Raw genomic sequence first — 24,453 nt, 5'->3', positions numbered from 1 at the left:
AGGGGGGGGCGGGGTTCTTAGTGGTGTCAGATGTCAGAGCAAGAAGTGATGGTCTCACGTTGCAGCAAAGGAAGTTTAGTTTGGATAACAGGAAAAACGTTCTCACTAAGATGGTGAAGCACTGGACTGGGTTACCTAGAGAGGTGGTGGAATCTCCATCCTTGGAGGTTTTTAAGGCCCAGCTTGACCAAGCCCTAGCTGGAATGATCTAGTTGGGGATGGTCCTGCTTTGAGCAGGGGGTCGGAATAGACCTCCTGAGGTCCCTTCCAACCTTAATTTTCTATGATTGTCTTCCATGATTGCCTTATCTGTTGCTTTGAAGATGGCTGACAAGGCTAATCCAGGATCTACAGGTTCTATTACAACTTGGGCACGTGTTTCTGTGCAAGATGGGTGGCTCTGGAGTCTTGGTTTGGTCCACAACATGCTGTTTCTGCTGCATCTGTTGTCATTGTAAGATTTCAAAGTACTGAGATTCTTGCAGCAGACTTTTTTCCTCCATTTGGGGTAGTCCTTGGTGATGGTCTTCCAAGAGTTGATGTTGCATTTATTTATTGATTTATATTTTTTAGTAAGCTCAACAGGAAATAATAACTTAAGAGCCCTAGTTTTCATTTCTCAGTCCTGACCTTTGGCAAGTTTGGAACCCTTCCCCAACTGGAAGGGAAGGCTCTTCCCCATTCACAGATACCCCGAGACTGCCAGTCCTACATTCTTTTTCTGACTTATGCTCTCTGCTTCCAGCGCCATCTTCCTAGTGTTTTCCTGAGGGCCCCATGCACATCCTTGTTCCTCAGTGTGTAGATCACAGGATTCAGCATTGGGGTGATGATGCCGTAGAAGAGGGAGACCATTTTGCCATGGTTCTGGGAGTGGTGGGATGGGGGCTGCAGGTACATGTAGATGGCTGTGCCATAGAAGAGAGACACCACGATGAGGTGAGAAGCACAGGTATTGAAAGCCTTGCGCCTGCCCTCAGCCGACTGGATCCTCAGGACAGCAGCGCCAATGTAACCATAGGAGACCAGGACAAGGCCCAGTGGCACTAGCAGGAAAAGCACGCTGATGGCAAAGAGTTCAGCTTCATTGATGAAGATATCAGCACAGGCCAGCCTCAGCAGGGCTGGTACTTCGCAGAAGAAGTGGTCTACTCGGTTCCGTCCACATAAGGGCAGCTGCAGCGTTAGACTGGTCTGCACAATGGAATTGGTGATGCCACTCAGCCAGGATCCACCTGCCATCACCCAACAGAGACGGGGGCTCATGATTGTTGTGTAGTGCAGGGGTTGGCAGACAGCTGCATAGCGATCATAGGCCATGACTGCCAGCAGGAGGCACTCTGTGGACCCCAGGGACAGGAAGATGAAGAGCTGGGCCACACAGCCAGCCCAGGAGATGAACTTGTGGGCACTGCGGAAGTTCACTAGCATCTGAGGCACAGTGCTGGTGGTGTAGCAGAGGTCCAGGATAGAAAGGTTGCTGAGGAAGAAGTACATAGGTGTGTTAAGACTGGGGTCCAGCTGTGAGACTACAATGATGGCTAGGTTCACCAACATTGTAAGGATATAGGAGATTAGAAAGAACACAAAAAGCAGCATCTCCAAGTATGGCTTGTCAGAAAGCCCCAGTAGGATGAATTCTCCCTCAGAGCTCCTGTTCCCTCTTTCATCCTGCTGGGAGAAAGGACAAAGGCAAGGATGAAAGGGTCAGCCATGCAAATAAGGGGGGGGGGGGGGGGAATGTAATGGCAGCCTTGTTTTTCTCAAAAGGAATCATTCCCACTTGTGAATGTGTATGAAGCATTGGAGCCAGATGATGCGAATAGTGGGATCTGTATGCTGGGGAATGGTTTTGTCATAGAAAAGTATAGAATCAGAAAGTTGGAGGGTGGTGCTTGGTGGAAAAGAGTGGTCAAAATGCAGAGACTTGATCTGTTATACGCAAATTACATCTGAGGTGTTTGGTGGTTGAAAAGGATACATATGCCAAGAAAAAAGATTTGTTATCTTAATATGGACACATACTCTGTGTTCTTTGGAATAGGGGATTCTACATGATTCTGCATGTATGACATTTAGTCTTAGTAAATAATGAATTTATAGATATATATCCCCCCCTATCCAAAAGACTCTGAGCCGTTGTGGTTGTGCTGAGGTTGTGGTTCTGGACTAGGGCTTCTAAGTATTGCCATAGTAACAATAATAACAACAGGTGCCAAGATATGGATTTACCAATGAAAAACAGGCCTGGACTATAAGAGACACTTAGGCATTGTAGAATCTTATTCCTAGGCACCTTGCCACAAAATCCTCATTCCTGAGCCATATAACACATAATAAATGATCCTCAGAAGTCAGCCTAGCAGCTGGAGTAATGAGTAGTGTGAGCACTGATCAGAGGCTAGACTCGATGATCCTTTGGGGTCCCTTCCAGCCCAAATGTGTATGAAATCTATGAAACTCGTATAAAGGCTGACCTCACACCACTAGGTGCCTATGAGCATCAACTTGACAGACAGTAGTGTTCAAGTTGATTGTTAAGGTGTTGAAGTTTAAGATTAGTTGATAAGGCTGGTGCCGAAGAGTCTAGAGCACACGTGGTGATAACAGTCTGAGAATTGGGGTAAATTGTGATGGAGGTGTCAATATTTGCTACCTCAAGTATTTACCCAACAAGAACTGCTACTCTATGTATAAGAGAAGGCCTAGAAATCTTTGAACCTTGTACGAGGCAGTGGTTCTCAACCTTTTTGTACCAGGGCCCATTTGTAAAGATCAATGGCCAGTTCTGACACACAGCTCCCTGGACTTGCTGGTGCCCTCACTCCCAGCCCACAGCCCCTTGCCCCTGCCAGCCCTGCCAGAGGGGAGCCCAGCTGCCCCCATCCCGCAGGGGCCAGAGCGTGGTGGCTGCAGAGTGTCCAGCTCAAGTGAGCAGCAGTAGATCAAGTCTGGCCCCAGCATGGGCTGGAGGGAGGAGGAGAGGAGGTCTGTGACCCCCACCCTACCCTGGGCTGGGGCTCCCATGCCATGCCAGGCAATCTGGTCATAGCCCCTCCTGCCCCCTAAGCAGCATCTCCTGGCCACCCCACCCATGTAAGTACAGGTACCAGCCCCGGTGCCACCAGCCCAGACATGCAGCTCTCCCCATCTCACCCCTCCACCCCCCACCCGATACAGCCTCAGTGCCCAGCCACCGTCCCCCAGTGCTGGCGTGCACCTGCCCCTGCCCTCCACACACCTCCCCCTATCCCCTCCACCACACACACACCCACCAGACAGTCCCCAAGCTCTGGACCTCTAACCCTCACTCCTCATACACTTACCTGCATCTCTGCTAGGGCTGTTCCCATGACCATCCCTGGCTGCATGCCAGCCACGTGCATGTACATACATAGACACACGTGCACCTGCTGCCTCCAATTGCCCCAAGCAGGTCCTTGCAGGCTGGAATACTGCCAGCCTGCAAGGGGGAACCCATGCTTTCCTGCGTTTTTCTGGGACTTGCTCATGACACTTTCAAATTCTCTTGTGACCTGTTTTTGTGTCATGACCCACGGGTTGAGAAACTGGCCCAGGGGACTTGAGCATATGTGAGTTGTGCCTATGCCTTGCACTCAGGGCTAACATCCTGTAACACTTTGGATGGGCATGTTAGTGAGTTGGTGCTGTGTAGGTAAACACACCCAGCCAAACTTTTGCTACTGAACTAGTCTGTTGGAGTTATGTACAGATAACACCCTGACACAGGGCTCATACACAAATAAGAACTTCACTGACCAAGTGAGATTGTGGAGGAACAACACACCTAAGCCACCTAGGGATAAAATGAAGAGGAGAGAAGTTGGACTTTGCTGTCCAAAGTAATACAATGGGCCAGAGATAGGAGCCTTTTTCTGACCAAGTAGTAGCTTCTCTCTTTCTCAGGATCCCAAGCCACGAACTCTCCATTGGTATGAGGTAGTCAGGTTGTAGCCGTATTGGTCTAGAGGCAAAAGGAATCAAAACTCATGAAAGAGGTGATAAATAATTTGTTTGCAAATATCTAGTTGGTCTAAAAAAAGATATCGCCTCTTCCACTGGTATGAAGTACCTAGGCCAGGTCACCTGTTTGGGTAGCTGAGGCCTGGTTTTACCATCTGTGACGAGGGGTAAGGGGACAGAGAGACTCCAATGTACAGCCATTTATAGTTAAGGCATTCATCCAGGATTTGGCAGACCTTAGTTCAGACTATCCCTGCTTCCCTCCTTTGATTGATCTGGAGTCAGAACTTAATCCCACATCCTAAATCAGAGCCCTAACCAGCAGGCTGCTGATATAGAGAAATGGGTCTCTCTGTGTTGTAGGAGCTGTTTTACTTTTATATAATGCACAAATACCAGTATGTGGTAGAGGAGGGACTTGAACCCCATCTCTCATTTCCAGTAAGTGCCCAAATTAGGGCCTTGTTACATATTAATTTTAGGTGGCTCTTAGAGCTCTTAACCTCTGGATTGTCCACACATTAACACCTGAAACTAGTTTTAAGCACACTTTAGGCATCTTAAAGTTATGCCACTCCAGGGTGGGTTTATCTTTAATCCATGTTACCCAGCTCGTGTTTCATCAATGTGTGGCCACTCCCCACAGGGGAGCTGCCCAAGTTGCAGTCCTCCAGCATCTCAGGATGCAGTGCCCCCTCCCCACCTTCCTGTTCTGAGTGGACAAACTTTCCACCCCTAAACTCTACTGCCTGGGGGGGATGGGTTCTGGCACCAAGCCAACTCCCCCTCCCACCTGTAGGAGTGTGACCTTCTCATTGCCAGGGGCATAATCTCAGGTGAACAGTTTTCAGAGCATATACCAGCTAGCCAGGTCACAAAGCATAGAGGGATCTGGGAGAGGGGTCTAGGTGGGAGGGGAGAAACCAGGTAGGGGGTCAAACTGAGTCCCCATAAGCTGGGGCTTCCTTCTTGGGGCAGAGGCAGTAGCTCCTGTAAAAGCATATTCCCTTGCCACTCCCAACCACCTTGGGAAGCATCATGGGCAACTGGTGCTTCCTTAGTTAGGGGGGACACATGCCCCCCCCCAGTGACTGGTCAGTGACCAGGGGGTCACCTGCAGCCGCTCCCACTGGCTGTGGGGTGTCCCCTGCAGCTGATTGCTAAGCCACTGGTTGTTCCAGCTGATCACTGCACCTGCTTCCAGGAGTGCCTGCAATTTATTAAAACATGAAAGCACCTTTTAATTTTCTTCCTTTTTTTTTCTTCTAAAATTTTTTTCTTTTTCACTTCTTTTATCCTTCAGTGGCTGGCTTCCTTTATTTTACTACCCTTCCCCCAGCTCCATATCCTTTCTTCCTTCCATTACATTATCCACACCCATCCCGTTAACTCTCAGTCTGTCAGCTTCATGTTCCTTCCCCTGCAGCCCATCTCTCACGTCCTCCTACTTACAGCAGGGATAGACATCTGTCCTGGCTCACCAGCTCTCTAGTGGGAACTCAGCTGTAGCTGCTAATCAAGCCCCTGGTCACCAGCCCTCTAGTGGCAAGTCACAGGTGTGCAGGTGGGGGACAGTCAGAGAAAGTTTAGGTGCACCTGCTCCAAACTTGAGCTAGCTTTATCCCTGATCAACATTTTGGCAACTCAAAGTATAACGTGTAACAGGCCTTTACTGGACTGTTCAATCAGTTTTTCTGTATCTCAATACAGAGTTTGAGTTTTTCTGTCCAGAGTTTTTCTGTATCTCAATACATTTGTAGTTATTTAGCATAATGACATGGGTGAAACAGGAAAGTATGTGCACAGTCTTTCTTGGAATACCCAATAGGATGGTAATCAGGCACCTAAGTAGGAATTGGGAGACAAACAGTGTTGTCCTCATAGCAGAGCAGGGATCTACACCCAGGCCTGCTGCATCCCTATAGAGACTTGGCTTGACAAAGCCTTAGCTGGGCTGATCTAGTTGGGAATGGTCCTGTTTTGAGCAGGGGGTTGGACTACTAGATGACCTCATGAAGTCCCTTTCACCCCTAATTTTCTATGATTCTGTGATCTCATTAATACTTTTTGTAGGAGTCATAGAAACACTGCATGTCATTAATGAATCATCTACTGATCGATGAAGCTCCAGTCCCTCCCCAACTAAGATTTCTAAAATAAAAATTCTCTCCTGCCCTCCATAATACCATGAAGCAATTAGTTCCACCCACCTTAAAAATATTTTCACATTACATTTGTTGACTTAAACTACTGGCATCATAATCATTATTATGGCAGCATCTACAGGCAGTAATTTAACACTGTTTAATGCTGAATTTCAAAGTATTCATCAGCTTATCTGTATCAATTGGGAGGATGGGAATTGAATCGAAGAATAATTTTTGCAGATTTCACAGTTGTTTCCTGATGCCAAACACCAGCTGAGCGTGGGGAAAATCCAATTGTGTCCATGGCGTTTGGATTCTAAAAATAAATTTGCTTCTCAACTTTGCACAGAATACCACAATGACTTTCTTTAACCTAAGTAGGTTATTTCAACTGCCTTTTTAATTCTTTTGTAGTTACGTCTGACAACTTCCCTTTTCTTCACAGAGAGACTCAGTTAGCCATGTTAGTGCAAAGTCAGACAGAAGGTAGCATGGAGATGCACCTTACAGACTAACTGAATTGGAAATGCACAAGCTTTTGTAAGCTACAGCTCAGTTCATCAGGTGCCATGAAAGGACATGCAGTAAGCAAGCTATTATGAGTGATTTAAAAACAAAAGGCAGGGTAAATTTGCATCTTATAGACCAGAGGTTCCTGAACTCTTTTCCTATTGCATACCCCCCTCCAGATTTACCAGCTGCCCATGTACCCCTACCAGGATGTAGTTAAAAATTTAACTCTTTAAATGCCTATTATGCTGCTGCTGCTGAAAATTAAATCCACCATTACACAATTTTTCAAGCATTCCCACAAGAGATGTCTTGCATACCTTCAGGGGTGTGTACCGCAGTTTGGGATCCCCTATTATAGACTAAATATGTATAAAAAAATGCCTAGCATGAGCTTTCATGAGCCTAAGATCACTTGATCAGATGCTAATGAAGTGATGATGATGATACAGTGGTGGTGGTGGTGGTGATGAAGTGAGCTGGGGTTCCCGAAAGCTCATGCTAGGCATCTCTGAGTTACTTAGTTTATAAGCTGCAAATCTACCATGTCTTCTGCCTGATTTCAGACAAATATGGCTAGCTACACCTATTTGTGCATTATATAAAAAGACTGGAAAGGTGGGGAAAAGAAGGAGTGAAGGCAGTGCTGAGTGAGGCAGAGGGGGGTCAGAGAGAACAACAAAGCAATAAACCTATAGGGACATAAAGGTTGATTTAGGTAATGGGACAAGAATCCATAGTCTCTGTTTAGGCCATACTTAACACAGTCCAGTCTCTGGATGATTTCTTGTTCCACAAATTATGTTCAAGTTGGTTTTTAAAATTCTATTGTTTAAGAACAGCTGCTCTGAGGCCAGGGGATGTCCAGAAAGGTCATCATGTTCTGCCATAGGTTTTATTGTGTATTTCTTTTCTGGATAAGCTTACTACATCCTCCCTCTCTTTAAGGAAGCATTTTTATTTATTTAACAGAGTTAAAGTTATTTTTTAATCTGGCATAATTAAACTGTATATGCCTCTGTCCTAGACCTGTGCAAAGGCACTTTGTACCCAAAAGCTCGTTCTACATGCCTCCCAACTATACAGATGATCCAACAGAAGATATTACCAAATGATATTTGCTGTTTTAATATATGCTGGACCATCATGGTTACAACACCACTTCAACCCTGTTTCTGAATACAGGCAGTTAGAAATTAGCTTATGACCTCAGGATGGAGATTTGTATTCCATAAAGATTTGAAACCTCACTTGTATATGCTTTCTTATTATACATATTTACAGCCAATAAGTTTCATTAACATACAGTTCATGCCTGAAGGATACTTTTGTCGTACAAACATGAAAACCAAATATAATAACTGAGCTAACTGAAGCAATCAATGCCCATCTAAAAAAAAAAAAAACTTCAGCAGGAAGTTGGTTACCTCGAAACACAATGCAACCCTAATACTTGAAGAAATTTAAATAATTTATCTGCTTGAGATCTTTTGACTGACTCTTAACTAACTACCATGCATCTTATTGGTAATTTTTGAAGTAGCCAAAGAAAAAGTATATGACTTGAAAGAAGCTTCTCATATACAAAGGAACATATACAGTTCCCTTCCTAACTAGGACATATTGCTCAGTAATATCATGAATTGATGGCCTTGATGCATGTTACATTTTAGGTATCTATTTTAAATTTTTGCCTTTCATGTCATTGCAGTCATCCCTGAGTTGCTATCATTTAATGATTACTCAATAGTCATGATTTTGACATATGAGTGCTAAATTATGGCCTCTCTTTCCTCAGTTTCAGAGTATATTCATCAGCCATTTCTAATATAAAGAATCAAAATCAAAACCAAATAACACTATAGCTACCAGATTTTGCAGCTGAGTTTTGATGACAGACACTTGTATTCTTTTTAGGATTCTATATTTTGGGAACTCTTTAACCAAATGAGACCAACTAGGCATCACAATCTAACCTAATCCGCACAGCAAATGTCAAAGCAAGCTATTTAGTTGTGTCCATTTTAGAAAATGGTTGTCAACATTTCTCTGTCATTAGATGGAAGATTTGAACTGTATGAAGAAAGTGAAGGTACAGACAGATGCAACAATAGTACTCGCATCATTTAATATAGAGGTACACTTTTATGATGTAATTGTTATATCTACATGCTTTTGCACTAATACAACTGAAGCAAAAGTATTGCATTTTAAACTTTGTTTCATACAAGGTTAAAGCTACAGTGCTTTTGCTAACTTGTGTAGTCACATAATAACTCAGATATAGACAGATCATAACAATTAATGTGTGCCACACAACAGCAACACTCCTACCTCTTCTAAAGTGGTTAAAAAGTTCATACTCTAAAAGAATTTATGGATTAAAGTTGCCTAAATGATGATGATCCTCCCCCTCCCCCCTCACAAGAACCACAATTTAGGCAGTAAGGGCAGAAATAAAACATACATTGTGCTAGGGCTCCATCCTTCAAGTCATTAGGGATCCAACAGTTTCCAAAAGACTTAAAACATTATGCATCTCAGTCCCACTGCTTTTGATTGAGATTTTGGGACCATATTTTCAAAGGTACTTAGGCTGCAATTGATAGCATTTTCACTAGACAGATGAATAAACAGACATATACAGATGCATGGATTTTTGAAAACCCCACTAAGCATACCTCTCCATGTGAATGTGCCTAAATACTGCTTTCAGATTCAACCCATATTTCTGGAAGCTGTACCAAACCATATCTTACTGGTTTCAATGCAGTTATGCACGGACTCGTATCAAACCATGTAAAATCTTTGCAAGATCAAGACCTCATATACGGCAAGAGATTTACTCAGTGCCCCTTACAGCAGACATTTTACTGATGTGACTAAGTTTTCCCATGCCTGAATCTATCTTTGTGTAGGTGCAGGATGAGGAAACTTGAAAAGAAAAGCTCTAATCCCTTCTACCTCTATCAGTCTCTTGCCTACATTAGGTTCATATCTGGCCCTCTTTATCAGTGAAGGTGTGTGTCCAACTATTTTTAGTGTATTTATCCTCTCAGGAATCCTACAAGGCAAGAAAATGCTGTCATGCCCATTTTCAAGAGATAAGAAAGCTATCAACCCAACAAGCTCCCAAGCTTCCAGACCCTCCAGAGCAATAAGTGCTGTTATCATGGACAAATGGTTTGAAGTAAACAGCTCTAGACTCACCTCCATTGTCCTCTGTCCAGATTGCTCCTGCCCAGCTGGGTCCTGATAGTTCGGATGCTCCAATTCTAGTGTAAAGTTTGAAGCGTCGTCCCTGTTCCCTTGCCTTTGTGGGGAAAAGGCAAGCCTGGGTGATTCAGCTCAACTTCTAAGGGTTTTCAGGAGGGGCAGGGACTTCAACAAGTCCTGAACCCTTGCTGTATATGAGCCTATGCTTGTTTCTAGGATGCTGCCTTACATGCTGATGGGCCCCAAGACCATCTCACTTGGAGAGGAACAGGGAAGCTATGATTGCTAGCCAGACACTTTGAGCCAATACCCTACCGTCACAAGATCCCTCAGCCTCAGCAGCCAGTCCTCCTTGGTGAGTAAGAAAAAGATTGAGGGGGGAGTTGGAAGGGAGAGATGCATGGAGTTTGGGAAAAGATGTATGCAGATATGGATGTGGATGGAAAGAAGAGAGATTAAAAAAGAAAAGAATGGATAGGCAGCAACCCCTACAGATGACTGCACCTCTCCCTATTCCCAGTTCCCTCCTGCCCTTGTGTTTCTCAGCTGTTGGGACCACTTCTGTCTTGCAGCTGGGTGACTTCAGCTCTGAAGCCCCACTTAGAAGACGTGTCTCTGTCAGTGCAGGAGGCTCCTGCTCACATAGCAGAGCATCCTCATCCCGAGTTTCAAAGTGCTGTGTGGGGAGTGAGCCACGTGTTTATGAATATTGGAGCAGGAGGGGCAGGTTGTTTCACCATTGCTCCCCAAAGGTTTGGGAACTCGGTTGATAATATTTGCCCTGTACTATATGCAGGAGAGACTTTAGTGACACCAGCAACAAAGGACAGTCGGGGAAGGGGGAGATGTAACTGGTGTTAGCACCTCCCGGTAGGTTTTTGTCCCTCGTTCTGAACAAGTCCATGAAATTTACTGTCAACGTTAGATTTGTGTCTGTGATATTTCCAGAATTCTCTTCTCTAGTATTTATGAAAATATTGAACATCCATCACAGAAAAAAAGTGGGAAAGGCCCCAATAAAATTTGACAAGGTTTAAATAGATCTAAGGGGAACCATGGAAGAACTTCAGGAAACATTTCCTTCTTGAAGCAGCATGGTCTAACTCAGTGAGAGCCAACCTTTTGGCAGGCATGCCACAAATTAAGCCTTCACCCTTCTTGAGTGCCACTTCAATCCCTTTCCCCTGCCTGATCTGCTGCTTTTCCTTCTGCTCCTTGCCTTCTGCTCAATCTTCTGTTCTGCTTTCTGCTTCCTACTCTATGCTGCTCCCTCCCCAAAATGCTGCAATTTGTTGTTGCAAGTTCTCAAAACCACGCAATACAGAAGAAACCTGAGCTCTCATTAAGGTGAGAGGAGTGTAAGCCAGGCAACTGGTCTTTAATGTTCACTGGCCTTAAAAATTCAACTGCTTGATCTGGCATGGAAGCATAAAGATTATTCAAAGAGCTAGTTGGTGATTCTGAAAGGAGGGCACTGATTACTGTTTAACTAAACTACTGATTCTGGACAGTATCATATGGCCTGCTAACATAGCTGGCCAGTAATCCTGTGAAGAGGGGTTTGAAGTATAATAGAAACTGCCGAGTGCAGCTGTTTATAGGGTACAGGACTAAATGACCAGTGATCTGGTAGGAAACTAGCTGACCAGTGATTTGGTGAAATGGCATATGGGATAAAAGACTAGCTGACAAATGATCTCGTGCAATAGCGTGTGGGATATTGGACTAGCTAGCCACTGAACTCATGCCAAGGAATATAGGAGGGTGGACTCCCTGGTTACTAATCTGATTTGCATAGGCAGGAAGCAGGACACTGCACCCAAAATGCAGTTGCTCAGGTTTGGGAAAAGCTTTCCTCACCCACCTACCCCTCTTATTTTGGCCCTGTTAAGAAAGCCCTGCATTGTCTTTCTACCTCTCTCACCCATGCTGAGAAATCCAGCACTTAATTGGAACAAACAGTTTGGGAGTGGTCTGGTGCCAAAAACCACAGTCACTTGGGTCCCCAGTCAAATTGTCATTGTCCTAAACTGAAACTCCAGCTTAGATGACAGTAGTATCCATTACGCCACATGCTGTACCCAGTTAGGGTCTGGGATGTAGCACAATAGTCACTGTTAGCATCGCAGTCTCTGCTGTCACTTTGGGAATACAACAAGAGAGGATTTCAGTTTTCATTTAGGACATTTGCTCTTTGTGATCAACCTCTGATAACCCCATAACAAGGCCAGGCAAATCAGTGTTTTTTTATATCTTATTCAGAAGTGATTCTAAGTGAATCTAGAGTGGTGGTTTTCAACCTCTTTTCATTTGCAACCCTCTAAAAAACCTTTGAATGGAGGTGTGGACCTCTCTGAATTGTAAGTGTGGGTGTTCATATACTAGGGGTGTGTGAAGCGGGCAGTATTAGATTTGGATTTGGCCAGTTTTGGGGGACGGTGATTTGATTTGTTGATTCAGATCACTGTCCCGATTCAATTCTGCCAAATCTAAATGTGAAGATTTGATTCTGATTCAGAGAATCAGCGATTAAGCCATGGACACAACTTTATACTTTTTTTCTACAAACCTCGAGGTACCAGGCGTGGCTCATGAACACTGAGGTGGAGGGGTGGATGGAGTATCCCACGGGAGCATGGAAGGGGGGGGGGGTCCCCCATGCACTTGGCGGTGGATCCGGAAGCGGACCAGAAGTACTTGTGGTCCAATTTCAGGTCTGCCATCAAGTGCATGGGGGACCCACCCATGCCCCACCCCAGCTTGGTGATGGGTGGGGGGTCCCCTGCGTGCTCTGCGGAAGACCCGGAAGTGGACCAGAAGTACTTCTGTCCACTTCTGGGTCTGCTGCTGAGTGCACAGGGGACCCCCCCATGCTCCCATGGGATGCTCCATCCTCCCCAGCATCTCAGCATTCATAAGCCACGCCTGGTACTTTGAGGTACATAGAAAAAAAACATATAAAGCTGTGTCTGTGGCCAAACCGTTGAATCTTTCCGAATTGATTCAGAGGCTTCCAAATTGATTTGGAGAGATTAATGGGTCTCCTGATTCAATTAGGATTTGGAGATTTGGCCGGAATCGGGCCGAATCTCCTGCCAATCGAATCAGTGACCAAAGCTTTGCACAGTCCCATCGTATGCTTTTTATTGATCATAGTAATTTTTCAGGGACCCCTTACACACAGTTTGCTGACCCTCAGAGGTCCATAGACCACAGATTGAAAACCACTGTTCTAGAGGGATCCAACCTTGGGGTATACGCAAAAGAGATGCAGCATGAAGACAAGTCAAAAGAATATGCATTTTTTTCATGCTATCTGGGATTACTGATTGTTCCATCATTCACTCCAGTGTTTCTTAGGTGTGTTTCCTTTGGCAGAACATAGTCTTTTCATTGACTGTGGTTTAATGAGCAGCAATCTCATTGGACTGACTGGAGCCCATTCCTTTTTCTCTTACCCCTGTGCAGGCCAGGATTAATGCTACTAGACCCACTGAGACTGATTTCCTCTACAACTCCTTTACCCCTGTGCAGATTCCAAGTGTCTGTTCCTTTCCTAATCATATGTGTGTTGAGATTTGGCTGTCTAAAAATGCTTCTTACACAGAGGGTTGGCACTCCCGTTCCTGGGTGTGTAACTCTGCACCCATGGATGAATGTGCATGACTATGTGCACACAGAATGAGCACACAGTAGAAGCTGGGCACTTATCCACACCCTTTGTGTATGCACAGAAGCATTATACCCAGAAATGGAGTCAGCCAAAACTTGTGTCTACTAGACCTAGGAACAGAAAAGTGAGGTTGGTGGGTGCACCACCATTTTGCCTCCAAACTTACTGGCTGTGGCATTAACCTGAAGAAGGTGGAGGGCTTGGGCTCTGAGTTCCACTCACCCAGTCAGGTTTGACCTTGAATGTCCTTGACCTGCTACCATAGCACACTAAATACCACAGGTGAGACATAGCATACCACAGGTGAGCCACTGACCAGGCCTATATCCATTGCTCTGTTTTGAAGCTGAGCCACTGATCTAGTCGTTGGGAAAAAATGGATAAGGACAGTAGGGGGGAAAGTTTCTGACTCACTGGAAATAAGGGGCTAGGATCAGGGTTCAAATTGCACTTTGACTTGGGTGGGGGGGTGGTCTTGGACATGTTTAACACTAAGTTATACTGGTTCATTGATTAACAAGTCCACCTAAGTGACCTTCCCCAGGTTATGATTTTCAAATCTTACAGGGGGGCTCTCATCTCTTATGGGGGTGGGGGGTGGGGCTCAGTCTCCCCTGAGTTCCCCCATAATTCAGACCCTGGCTAGGATAGGAACTGGGGTTATTTCTAGTCTAGGCTGTCAGCTGAGCCCCTCTGGTGTGCTCCCTGGTCCTACATAGATTCAGAACATTAGGGCTGGAAGGGACTCCAGGAGGTCATTTAAATCCAACCTCCTGCCCAAAGCAGGGCCATCTCCAACTAGATTGTCCCAGCCCAGGCTTTGCCTAGCCAGGTCTTAATCTTCAAGGAGGGAGATTCCACAACCTCTCTGGGTAACCTGTTTCAGTCCTTTACTACCCTCCTCATGAGAGAGTTTTTCCTAATATCTAACCTAAACTTCCCTTGCTGCAACTTGAAACCATTGCTTCTTGTTCTGTCATCTGCCACTGCTGAAAACAGTCCAGCTCCATCCTCTTTGGAGCCCCCTTCAGGTATCTGAAGGCTGCTATCAAATCCCCTCTCAGTCTTCTCTTCTTCAGGCTCTCCTCAAAAGTCATATGTCTCAGTCTCCTAACTATTTTCATTGCCCTCCTCTGGACTCTTTCCAATTTGTCCACATCCTTTCTGTAGTGGGGGGCCCAAAACTGGACACACAACTCCAGATGTGGCCTCACCAGTGCTGAATAGAGGGGAAGAATCACTTCCCTGGATCTGCTAGCAATGCTCCTACTAATGCAGTCCAGTATGCCATTAGTCTTCTTGGCAACAAGGGTACACTTGGCTCATTTTCAGCTTACTGTCTATTGTAACCCCCAGATCCTTTTCTGCAGAGCTACTGCCCAGCCAGTCAGCCCTCAGCCTGTACCAGTGTATGGGATTATTCTGTCCTAAGTGCAGGACTTTGCACTTGTCCTTCTTGAACCTCATGAGATCCCTTTTGCTCCATTCCTCCAATTTGTCTAGGTTCCTCTTATCTTCCACATAACTTCCTCCTGTGGCTTCCCAGAGAAAAGAAGTGCCAGAGAAGATCTTGCTTGACTGGTGGGACACTACTGTGCTGGAAAGTTAGAGAGATCTAGGTTCAGATCCCTTCTGGGTGAGGGTGTTTCAGAACTTGGGACCATGAGTTTCCTGAGTTGTATACCTTTACAACTCAGCTGTTAGAAGGAAAAGATGGGGTATTTTTTCTTCCATGTCTTAAATTAAGTGACATAGCCGCTGAGTTTGGAAGCAAAATAGGGGTGTATCCACCAACCTCACTTTTGCCAGCCTGCGTGTATATATAGTTGTCCATGTGTGCAGGGCTACACATCCAGGAACAAAATGCCAAGCTGTGCACAAATGGCACTTGAGCTACCATGTACACCTGTGGTTTTCAACCTGTGGTCTGTGAACCCCTGGGGGTCCACAGACTATGTCTAAGGGGCCCACATAAGTTTACTATGACTAATCAAAAGTGTGTGAATACCCACACTTACAATTCAAAGGGGTCTACACTTCCATTCAAACTTGTTTAGATGTCTACAAATCAGAAAAGGTTGAAAACTACTGATGTAGACAACAACATCTGGACATTTAAATGTGCAAAAAAGGATAGAATATCACTTCAAATGCTGCTACTGACATTTCTGCACTCAACCATATGTCAGCCAGGATTGTTCACACTTCAGTGTTTGAAAACCAGGAAAATAAAATATAATGTTCATTCATACACTTACAAAAATCTTCTGATTATTGTCATCCCTTCTAATTATGTTTTTCACCTTAGGTGTAGTGGTACTGTACTCCCCCCTCCACCTCTTCTGTGTTGGTAAAAAAGAGCAGAATGCCTTCACTGAGATCTTCCCTCCGCCTCATTTCTATGCCAAATCTATAGGTTGTGATAATAACCTCCATGTATTGTTATCTTGTCAGTGTGCTGTGGGGTCTTTGTTATGATGGATAAGTAAAAAAAACAAAACAGTGCTACATGGTATTCTGTGGATAAGGGCAAAGAAGCTATAAAAGTAAGTGAAGTACCTCTCCAGGGCACTGACAGAAGTGATGGTTTGTCATGCAGGCAGACCCACAAAGTGCTTTACAGCCATTCCCTGACAGAAGTGCATGGCTGCAAAGTACTTTAAAAATGCCTGACTATGCAACAATCTGAACCCTCATTATATGAGGGTTCAGATGAAGGTCTTTCAAGGTGGAGCACCTTCATTAATGTCTGTCAGCACACACTGGGCGCAGGGCTGGGTTGAAGCAGCCCAGACCTGTCCCTGGTGCTGTCTTCAGAATAGGAAGGGGAGAAGGGAGGGGAGGGTGCTCAGCCTGGGGTTTGCCTAGCCTATGCTGGAGGGTGGCATGGGTGGATTGGAGCTCCCTGAGGAGGGAGGGCTCCAGTCCACCAGCCCTACCCTCCAGTGCAGGCTAGGTAAACCCCAGACCAAGCTCCCTCCCCTCCCGTCTTTCCCTGCCATTCGAAGACAGCACCTGGGGTGTGGCTGGGCTGTTCTGCTTCAACCCAGCCCTGCTCCCAGTGTGCACTGACAGATGTTAATGAATGTGCTCCACTTTGAAGTGCCTTCATCCGAACCCTCATGTAATGGAGTAACATGAGGGTAACTGGAACGGGGAAGGGGGAGGGGTGGGGCTAGGAGAGACAGGCTGTAGACATGCAACCACTCCAAACTGGAGCTCAGTCTCCCCCCTCCCACCTACCCCCAACTCTCTGGACCTAACAGCCAACGTCTGATGGGTCAGGGGGAATGCTGTAACTCATGGCGCTTCCTATAAAACGCCATGAGTTACAGTGGGGAGCTGCACGTCTGTCAGCACCCCCAGTGTAGCAGGTTTTGCATCTTGACCATAGAACTGGTGTAGATAGCTGCCCCCTTGCAGAGTAAGTGTTCACTTCTGTTCTAGGAGTGTTCATGTACCCAGTTCCCTAAGTGCTCTGTGTTAGCTGCAGGGACATACTGCCAGGATGTGGGTTATGGGTGTGTTACAGAATTGCTACAGAGGCAGACTTCAAGCTGTGTTGGTACATTCTTTAACTTTGACAAGATTTTTACAAGTTTCAGGTTGCATTGCCTTGCCATTTTATTTTCTAGTGTTAACAGTTCTGAGAGCAGCTGATCTTGCTGTCCTGAAAGGAAACAAGGCAGCATCAGGCAACATTAACTCCATGTTATCCATATTTGGGGGCATTTCACTTCCTTCATTTTTTTTTTTTTTATATTTTTTCTCAGCATGCTTTTGTGCTATAGTTCAGCTCCTTCTTTCCATTGACTTTGGCTCCTGGTACTCTGGACACAGAATGCACTGGCTCTGTTAGTCCCATCAGTACCTCTGCATCCTTATCTCCTACCTCTCTGCCTGTCTAGCACAGCTTGACTCTTTCTCCTGAACCATAATCTCCACAGAAAGGCAGGTGTAAAAATGGGTCTTGTGGGAAGAGGGTGTTGGCACAGTGAAGAATCAGAAGGGACGTTGCTGAGGAGGAAGAAAGATGTTTGGCAATGCACCAGAAAAGAAAGTTCAGGTGTTAGCAGTCATCTCCCTGTTTCTTGACAGATATTCCTGTGTGACCTTGGACAAGTCAAATAACATCTTTGTCTCTCGGCTCCTCCTCTCTGAAAATGCACCCAACAGCATTTACAGCTGATTCTCTAATTTCTGTCAAGGGCAAGCTCTGAACTTACATTGCAGAGGTACAGATCAACAGACACAGTATGGGCAATGTCCTAGTTCACTCTGTGTGCCTAAATGGCACACATATATAGACAGATTATCTATCTATCTATCTATCTATCTATCTATCTATCTATCTATCTATCTATCTATCTATCTGAACAGGTATTTTTAGCACCTGGCTACAGTTTGGAATTCTATTTCATCCTGTGTTAAAATAGAAATGTTGGCACACATGCATGAGACAGCTGCAATTAGGCAACACCTAGCCTGGAGCCTTGTGCTGAGATGACTTTGTGGGAGATGCAGGTTAAAATTCATTCTGGACAAGGGTAGCCTAGAATCTGTGTTTTCTGCACCCCCTGCTAGTGCCCTAGCCAGTAGGTTATTGGTGCTGAAAAGTAGGAGAATCCTCCTCTTTCCTTCCACTTCCCTAGCCCAACACCCCCTAGTTTTGGTTTTTGCCTGGCTAAAATTTTGGGACTTGCCTGATCGTTTCTATTTTGCCACCCTGTTGCTCACCACAAGTGCAGCCCTGCAGAGCTCAGTCAGTTGGCTTACAGGGGCAACGCTGAATTGAAACCAGTGTGTATGTGCCCAAAACAGTGGTAGCGCAGCTACGTATATGCCATTTTGGCAGGTCTAGTGAAATAGCATTTAGGCCTATTTGAATCTGGGGTGCTTAGTTACTATGGCCTGCTTGTTCCTTGGAACCCTCTTCTTTGAGGGTTTTGCCCATGGACATTGCCCTTTGCACAAGCTACTTCCTTAACTTTAACACTTAATAATTTCTTTAGTATTACGCTCTGAAAGTTGATTCCCTGCAGTGGTGGAGATGTTCCCTGTGCAACCAGGGTCCATTGAGGAAGAGTAAAGCCATAACTTATGGGCATGGAAATGCTAGAAAAAGTTTAGGTTTTGTGATATTCTGTTGTTCTTTTAAAGAGACTTTTGGAAGGAAACTTGTGATCCAAATAACTTAAATTTGGGCTGCAGTCATACCCAGGATCCCCACAACGCCCAGCATTGCCTAAGATGCTCTGAGTTAGCTTGCCTGTTGTACATGAAAGAGTTAACCTTTAAAGGGTTAACCTTTAAACAGGAAGTGATTCATAAGTTTAACCTAGTGCAGCACTCTCTTTCTCTTCATACTGGCAGACTTTTAATCAAGGCTTCTGTTTAAATGCCAGGAAAACCCAGTGAATGACGCTCATCCACAACATGTTTAGTAAGTCAGCCTTCTGCGTAGAGAGTCAACGGTGGCAAATCCATTGCAAATGCAATGCTACCAGTTCAGGGAAGAGGCATATAAGTGTAAAAGTAAGATTGATGTAAAGGGAACAGCTATTTTGGCTTGTCACTAGTGTAACCAGGCTCTTGTACACATGATGGGAGTTTAGTATTCAGGGTGTTTTTTTCTTTGCCTCCTAAATTGAAACAGCGGGTTTTTAATTAAATCCCACCATTAAAAAATGTCCATCACATTATGGCAAGGGGTCTGATACTTTCTTTTTTTTCTTTTGTCAGCGCTGGAGCCTGCCTGTGGCTGGGGAGTCAGCTGTCAGTGGGCCGAGCAGCCCCTGAGCTGCGGGAGGGCCCTGGTCCTTCCCTCCATGGTAGTGATGCCACCCGGGGCCGCCCAGGCCAGCTGCTGCCCCAGCTCAGAGGCAGCACCCAGTCCAATCCAACTCTTCCCCAAGCCCACTTGAGGAGAGGCGCCTGGCAGGCTTCTGGTGGGCTGGCTCAGGGAACAGTTGAATTGGGCTGGGCAGCACCCAGCCTGCTAGCAGCCTCCCCTGGAGGCCCTGGGGATGCCACCACTGTGGATGGAAGGGCTAAGCCCTCCTGCAGCTCAGGGGCTGCTCGGCCCCCCTCACCCCGGCTGCTGGAGAGGCAGGCAGTAGGGCTGTGCGAAATTTCAGCAGCCGTTTCATTTGGGAGGTGTATCGGGCTGTTTTGGCACCTGAAATACTGAATCCAAATCAAAACAGAAGGCTCAGAAACATCTCCAAAATGAAACAAGGCATCTGAAATGTTTCAGAAACATTTTGTAAATGTTTCGGGAAATTTCGGAGTTTCTGAGCCAGGCTTGCGGGGAAAAAGTTATATCAGGGAAAGAGCTATACAATGCTGCTCTGTCACATGACTCAGCTCCACAAGGAGCAGAAATCCACACCAGGGGTCTCCTTGCCGCCGCTGCCCACCCTGTGCTGCCCTGGCAATGCGGGGCTGAATGGGGCGGGCAGTGGCAGTGAGGAGACCCCAGTACAGATCTCTGCTCCCTGCGGTGCTGAGCTGTGTGGCAGGGACCAGAAGGCTTGCGCACTGGTCTGTGCTCCTTCCCTGTCCCGCGACCCAAAGTGACAGGGGCCAGAGATCCGTGCAGGGGTCTCCTCACCTGCATGGAGGGCAGTGGCCCTCCCCCTGCCCCTCCCCTGGACAAGCTGCCCCCGGCCCCAAGCCCTGCCTGGCTGGGCAGTAGGGCTGTGCAAAGCTTGCAGCCCATTCAAAACAAATTCAGAGGAGATCTCTGAAACAGATTCAGCCGAAATGAAACAGGACAGTGATCCAAAACACTGAAATGAATCATTGTCTTCCAAAAGAGCTGAGTCCAAAACCAAATCAAAACACAGCCGTTTCGCACAGCCCGAGCAGGCAGGCTCTGCCAAAAAAAAGGATCGGGCGCCTTGCTGCTTCTGCCTTCAGCAGGCGCCTCCTGAAAGCAGAAGCGCTGAGGGGCCTAATCCTTTTTTTTCCTGCAGAGCCTGCCCACTTCTCCCGGGGAGGGGGAGCTAACAGCTGCAACACATCATTGCAAACCATCTGGATGTGGTTTAGTTTACAATGATCTAAATCCTCCAAAATTGGCGGATGTTTGATGCCATTAAGCCACATGAGTGATATTTTTACCATGTGTACAAGCACCCATGCCTGTTGGAAGTGGGGGTGTGAGGTTGGGAGAGAAAACAAAACTCAAGAACCTTAGCTCTCTCAGAAGACAGAGCTATCAATGAATACGTTCTCTTTCTGAGTTCTGTAATCATACCAGTGAAATATTGTGGAGACTACTAAAAATGGATCAACTATTAATTGCAGGTAGCATTAGGTATCAACACAGACTGCAGAGGTGCAAAATACCCTCACTGCCCACCGACTATTCTGCACACCCAAACCCTGACTCCTAAGTCTCTCAAATCCCAGCTTGGATTTACATGTTTGTGAGTGCTCTTTTGCTCTTCCCCTGAGTAATAACTACAGTGAAGATAGCTGTACTCAGCAAAGTAATTTACTTTTATTCAGGTAAAGAAACAAAGAATTGGCTTATATGTGCAGCTAAATCTGAGCTTTGATGATTTTATAACCAGCTTTACTCCCTACACTCCTTAATGCACAAACGTATGTGCGCGCACACATACGGTTTTCACAAACGTATGCATGCACACACACATTCTGGTTCAGGCCAATCCAGAACCTGAAGTGGGTGCAGCTTGAACTGGGAAGGAAAAGGAGCTCCAAAACTAAGCAAAATGTTATTAATCATTGTTCAGTAGAAAAAAAAATAGATGCTGACTTGGACTGGATTTTGTATCAGTATAATATAATTAGACAGTAAAAGGAGTATAATCTTTTACATGTCAGTATTCAGTAATTACAGACAATAGGAGCCACACACAATGGGGATTAAAATATGTATTTGGGAATTTGAGGGGGAAGGGCACCGAATTTGAGATCAATTTAAAGCAGCAAGTGAAAAGTAGAAGGAAAACAAGTAAAATCTGAAGGGGTATTGTTCAACAATTAATACTTGGAAAGAAAATGGATTTAACCTGAAAAAGTTGATCTTGTGATATTTAACTCCTGCTGCTCTTAGGCAGCAATATGGGACAAACTCAAGGCAAAAATTTAAATGAAACACAAGATGGGCATTGCTAATAACCCTCCCTGCTTTTTTCTCTGTAATTCAATATTGAAGATATTAAAACGAACAGATTTTAGATCAACATTTGAAACCAGAGAGAAAAATACCAGCATCCCAGGGGATTGCACAGAAACATTGGATCATTTACAGAAGAAGAGGCCAAATTAGAGGGTAAAAGTCACCAAAAAGGTCAACTTGGAGAACTTCATTAGTCCTCTCCAGAGTAGGGATTCAGGCCAGTTGTTTCCCTCTGAAAGCAGAAATGGCAGCAGTTTGAAATGGGGAAGTAGAACAGCCCCGAATCCCAGCAGACCTTTTTATCTAGAGCCGTAGCAAGGCATTTTGGCACCTGGCGCAGGTCATGTGTAGAGCGCTCCTCTACACACTATTGTGTAGTTACTTCCATGTGATTTGGTGCCCCCATTCAAGGCTGCCTGTTGGACCCGCCTTTGCTACAGTACTGTTTTTATCCATATTCATCTAAAATAGAGATGGGACAATATGTTGCTATTAATCTTCAATAATAAAACTAAAATATGAATGATTTTATATTAGTGTGTGCGCTATTCCTGCTTAATGGGTACCAGTGCTGAGAGATGACTTTCAGAGGCCTCTGTCTCACTTTCCCCTCCATCCAGAGCCAGCTACATTTGTGGAGCAAACCTATGCCTGGCCTTGGCCTTCTTGTCTTCTGAAGCTCATAACTGGAGAGGTGAGTGACCTCTAATTCCCATTTCCATCAGCCCTGCATACATACCCGTGTGGATACCTTGAAGAGTGTTATGTATAGGTTGTTACATTTGCCCAGGAGGAGGAGGAGGAGGGAACCGCATGGGACAGCATAGGGGCTAGCTAAGAGGCTTTCTGAATATTGTTCTCTTTTTCCTTGGTCTTTTGAGAACAACACACCACCATAGCCGCACACCTCTGTAGGGTGCAGTCTTGGGTCATACCCAGAACCCACCTCCAGGTTATCTTGCTCTAGGGATCTTCACCCCTCCTGAGCTACAGGCTTCAAACACCATTCCTTACCCCTCTTGGGCTACAGACCCTCAGGCCCCCTGGCCCCAGCTCTGTCTCCCACCTTGGGGCCCCCTTGCCCTGGCTCGCTCAATCCCTGGTGCCTCTGGGCTCCCCTGGGCCCCTCAATATGTCGTTTATACTTGGCCCCACTCTAGGCCCCAGACCCACCCCCATCAGGTCCCCCACACTCAGCCACTTAGCCAATGTAGTCATAGGAGACCAGGATGAGGCTTACAGGCACCAGCAGGACAAATGCACTTATAGAGAAGAGTGCAGCATCATTGAAAGATGTGTCAACACAGGCCAACTTGAGCATGGCTAGCAGCTCACATGTGATCAATATGGTTCTGGCCACACTGGGGCAATTACATAGTTGGCAAGGTATGTACCAGTGAAGCCACCAGGCCACTGAGCCAGGAACTGGAAGCCATGAGCAGGCAGAGGTGATGGCTCATTATCACGTAGCGCAGGGGCTGGCAGATAGCAGCGTAGCGATCGAGGGCCATGACTGCCAGCAGGAGGAACTCTGTACAACCCAGTCCAAGGGAGATGTAGAGCTGGGCCACGCAGCCACCCCAGGAGATGGACTTGCGCGTACTGTGGAAGTTCACCAGCATCTGGGGCCAAAACTGGTGGCGTAGCAGATGTTGAGGAAGGAGAGGTTGCTGAGGAAGAAGTACATGGGTGTGTGGAGATGGGGGTCCAGCAGGGAGATGACAATGATGGTGACATTCCCAAGCAGTGTCATCATGTAGCTGATTAAAATGAGCACAATCAGCAGCAGCGCCAACTGTGGTTGATCAGACATCCACAGTAGGATGAATTCCTCAGTAGCACTCTGATTTCTCTCATGCTGATTCTCCCATGCTGCTTTGCTATGCAACACCTGTCGGTACAGAAATAGGAAGGGTGACAAAGACCCTTCAGGCAGGCAGGAGGTTAGTGATAACAGGTATGGGAGAGTGACTGGCAGTGTCTGGTGCACGTGAATCCTGGCAGGCTGTGCAACTCAGTTGAGCAGATGGTAGCTGCTGCCCAGCGAGTGGGTCTGGAAAAGGCTGGAAGGGTGGGTTTGTGAGCATTGGTAGTGCTGTTGAATCCATGACTAAAAAATGGTGGCAGGTGCTAGAGATGATGTGAGAATGTGTACAATGGAGATGTCCAACCTGTTGCTCTTGGGCTGCATGTGGCCTACAAGAGGTTAGCTTGCCAGACCCTGAGCCCTCAGCCAGTGGCAACGTCCCTCACAGCTCTGGTTGCAGCAGGTGGCAGGGCCTCTATACTCCCTCTAGGACCTGTGGCTTCCACTTCCTGCTGCTCTCCCTGGGGGACAGGTGGTGCAGATGGAGAGTCCATGGTGCCAAGGTCAATGTGGGAGGCCCTCAGCCCTGACCACAAGAGTAGTTGGACAGTGCAGGTCTCGGACATACTTGTTGGTAGATTAGTGCCTGGGCAGCCTCTTAATTGAGAGACTTTTAATTACAGGACCAGGTTCCACTAATACAGAGTATCCCTATTTGGTGATCCAGTCCTTGCCCTTTTCATGTCCTTTTCACAAGGTATTTAGTATAATTCACTCATTCATTGGGATCTGATAGGGCAGGGGTGGGCAAAATGTGGCATGCGGGCTGGATGCAGCCTGCCAGGCCATTCTATCTAGCTTCCGCCCCCCCCCCCCCCCAATTTAGAAAATTAATATTTATTTGTCCCTGGCTGCCTGTCATGCAGCCCTTGATGGCTTGCCAAAACTCAGTAAGTAAAATAAT

The 24,453-nt window shown here is 46.1% G+C and overlaps 1 protein-coding gene and 1 pseudogene across 1 annotated transcript; both read right to left on the bottom strand.

Annotated features, from left to right (window-relative positions):
* Positions 1-726: 726 nt before the first annotated feature.
* On the bottom strand, positions 727-3,359 carry LOC102563892 (olfactory receptor 2G3). The gene is made up of 2 exons (XM_006264428.1): positions 3,327-3,359; positions 727-1,671 (listed from the first exon to the last, which is right to left on the bottom strand). Exons 1-2 carry the CDS (start codon positions 3,357-3,359, stop codon positions 727-729), a joined length of 978 nt encoding a protein of 325 aa, XP_006264490.1.
* Positions 3,360-22,883: 19,524 nt separating this feature from the next.
* LOC102564120 (putative olfactory receptor 2B8) lies at positions 22,884-24,043 on the bottom strand (annotated as a pseudogene).
* Between the last annotated feature and the right edge of the window lie 410 nt (positions 24,044-24,453).

This window comes from Alligator mississippiensis, chromosome 11 (genome assembly GCF_030867095.1).
Source record: "Alligator mississippiensis isolate rAllMis1 chromosome 11, rAllMis1, whole genome shotgun sequence".
NCBI lineage: Eukaryota > Metazoa > Chordata > Crocodylia > Alligatoridae > Alligator > Alligator mississippiensis.
The sequence above is the reverse complement of the archived record's forward strand: the minus strand, read 5'-3'. Positions and strand labels throughout refer to the sequence as shown.

What these genes read in the sequence shown, in the direction of transcription:
- LOC102563892 (XM_006264428.1), bottom strand. Translation starts at nt 3,359, where the DNA reads ATGGTCATGGGAACAGCCCTAGCAGAGATGCAG. An exon ending in CAGCCCTAGCAGAGATGCAG is followed by an intron (nt 1,672 to 3,326) that starts GTAAGTGTATGA and finishes TTCTCCCAGCAG; the next exon opens with GATGAAAGAGGGAACAGGAG.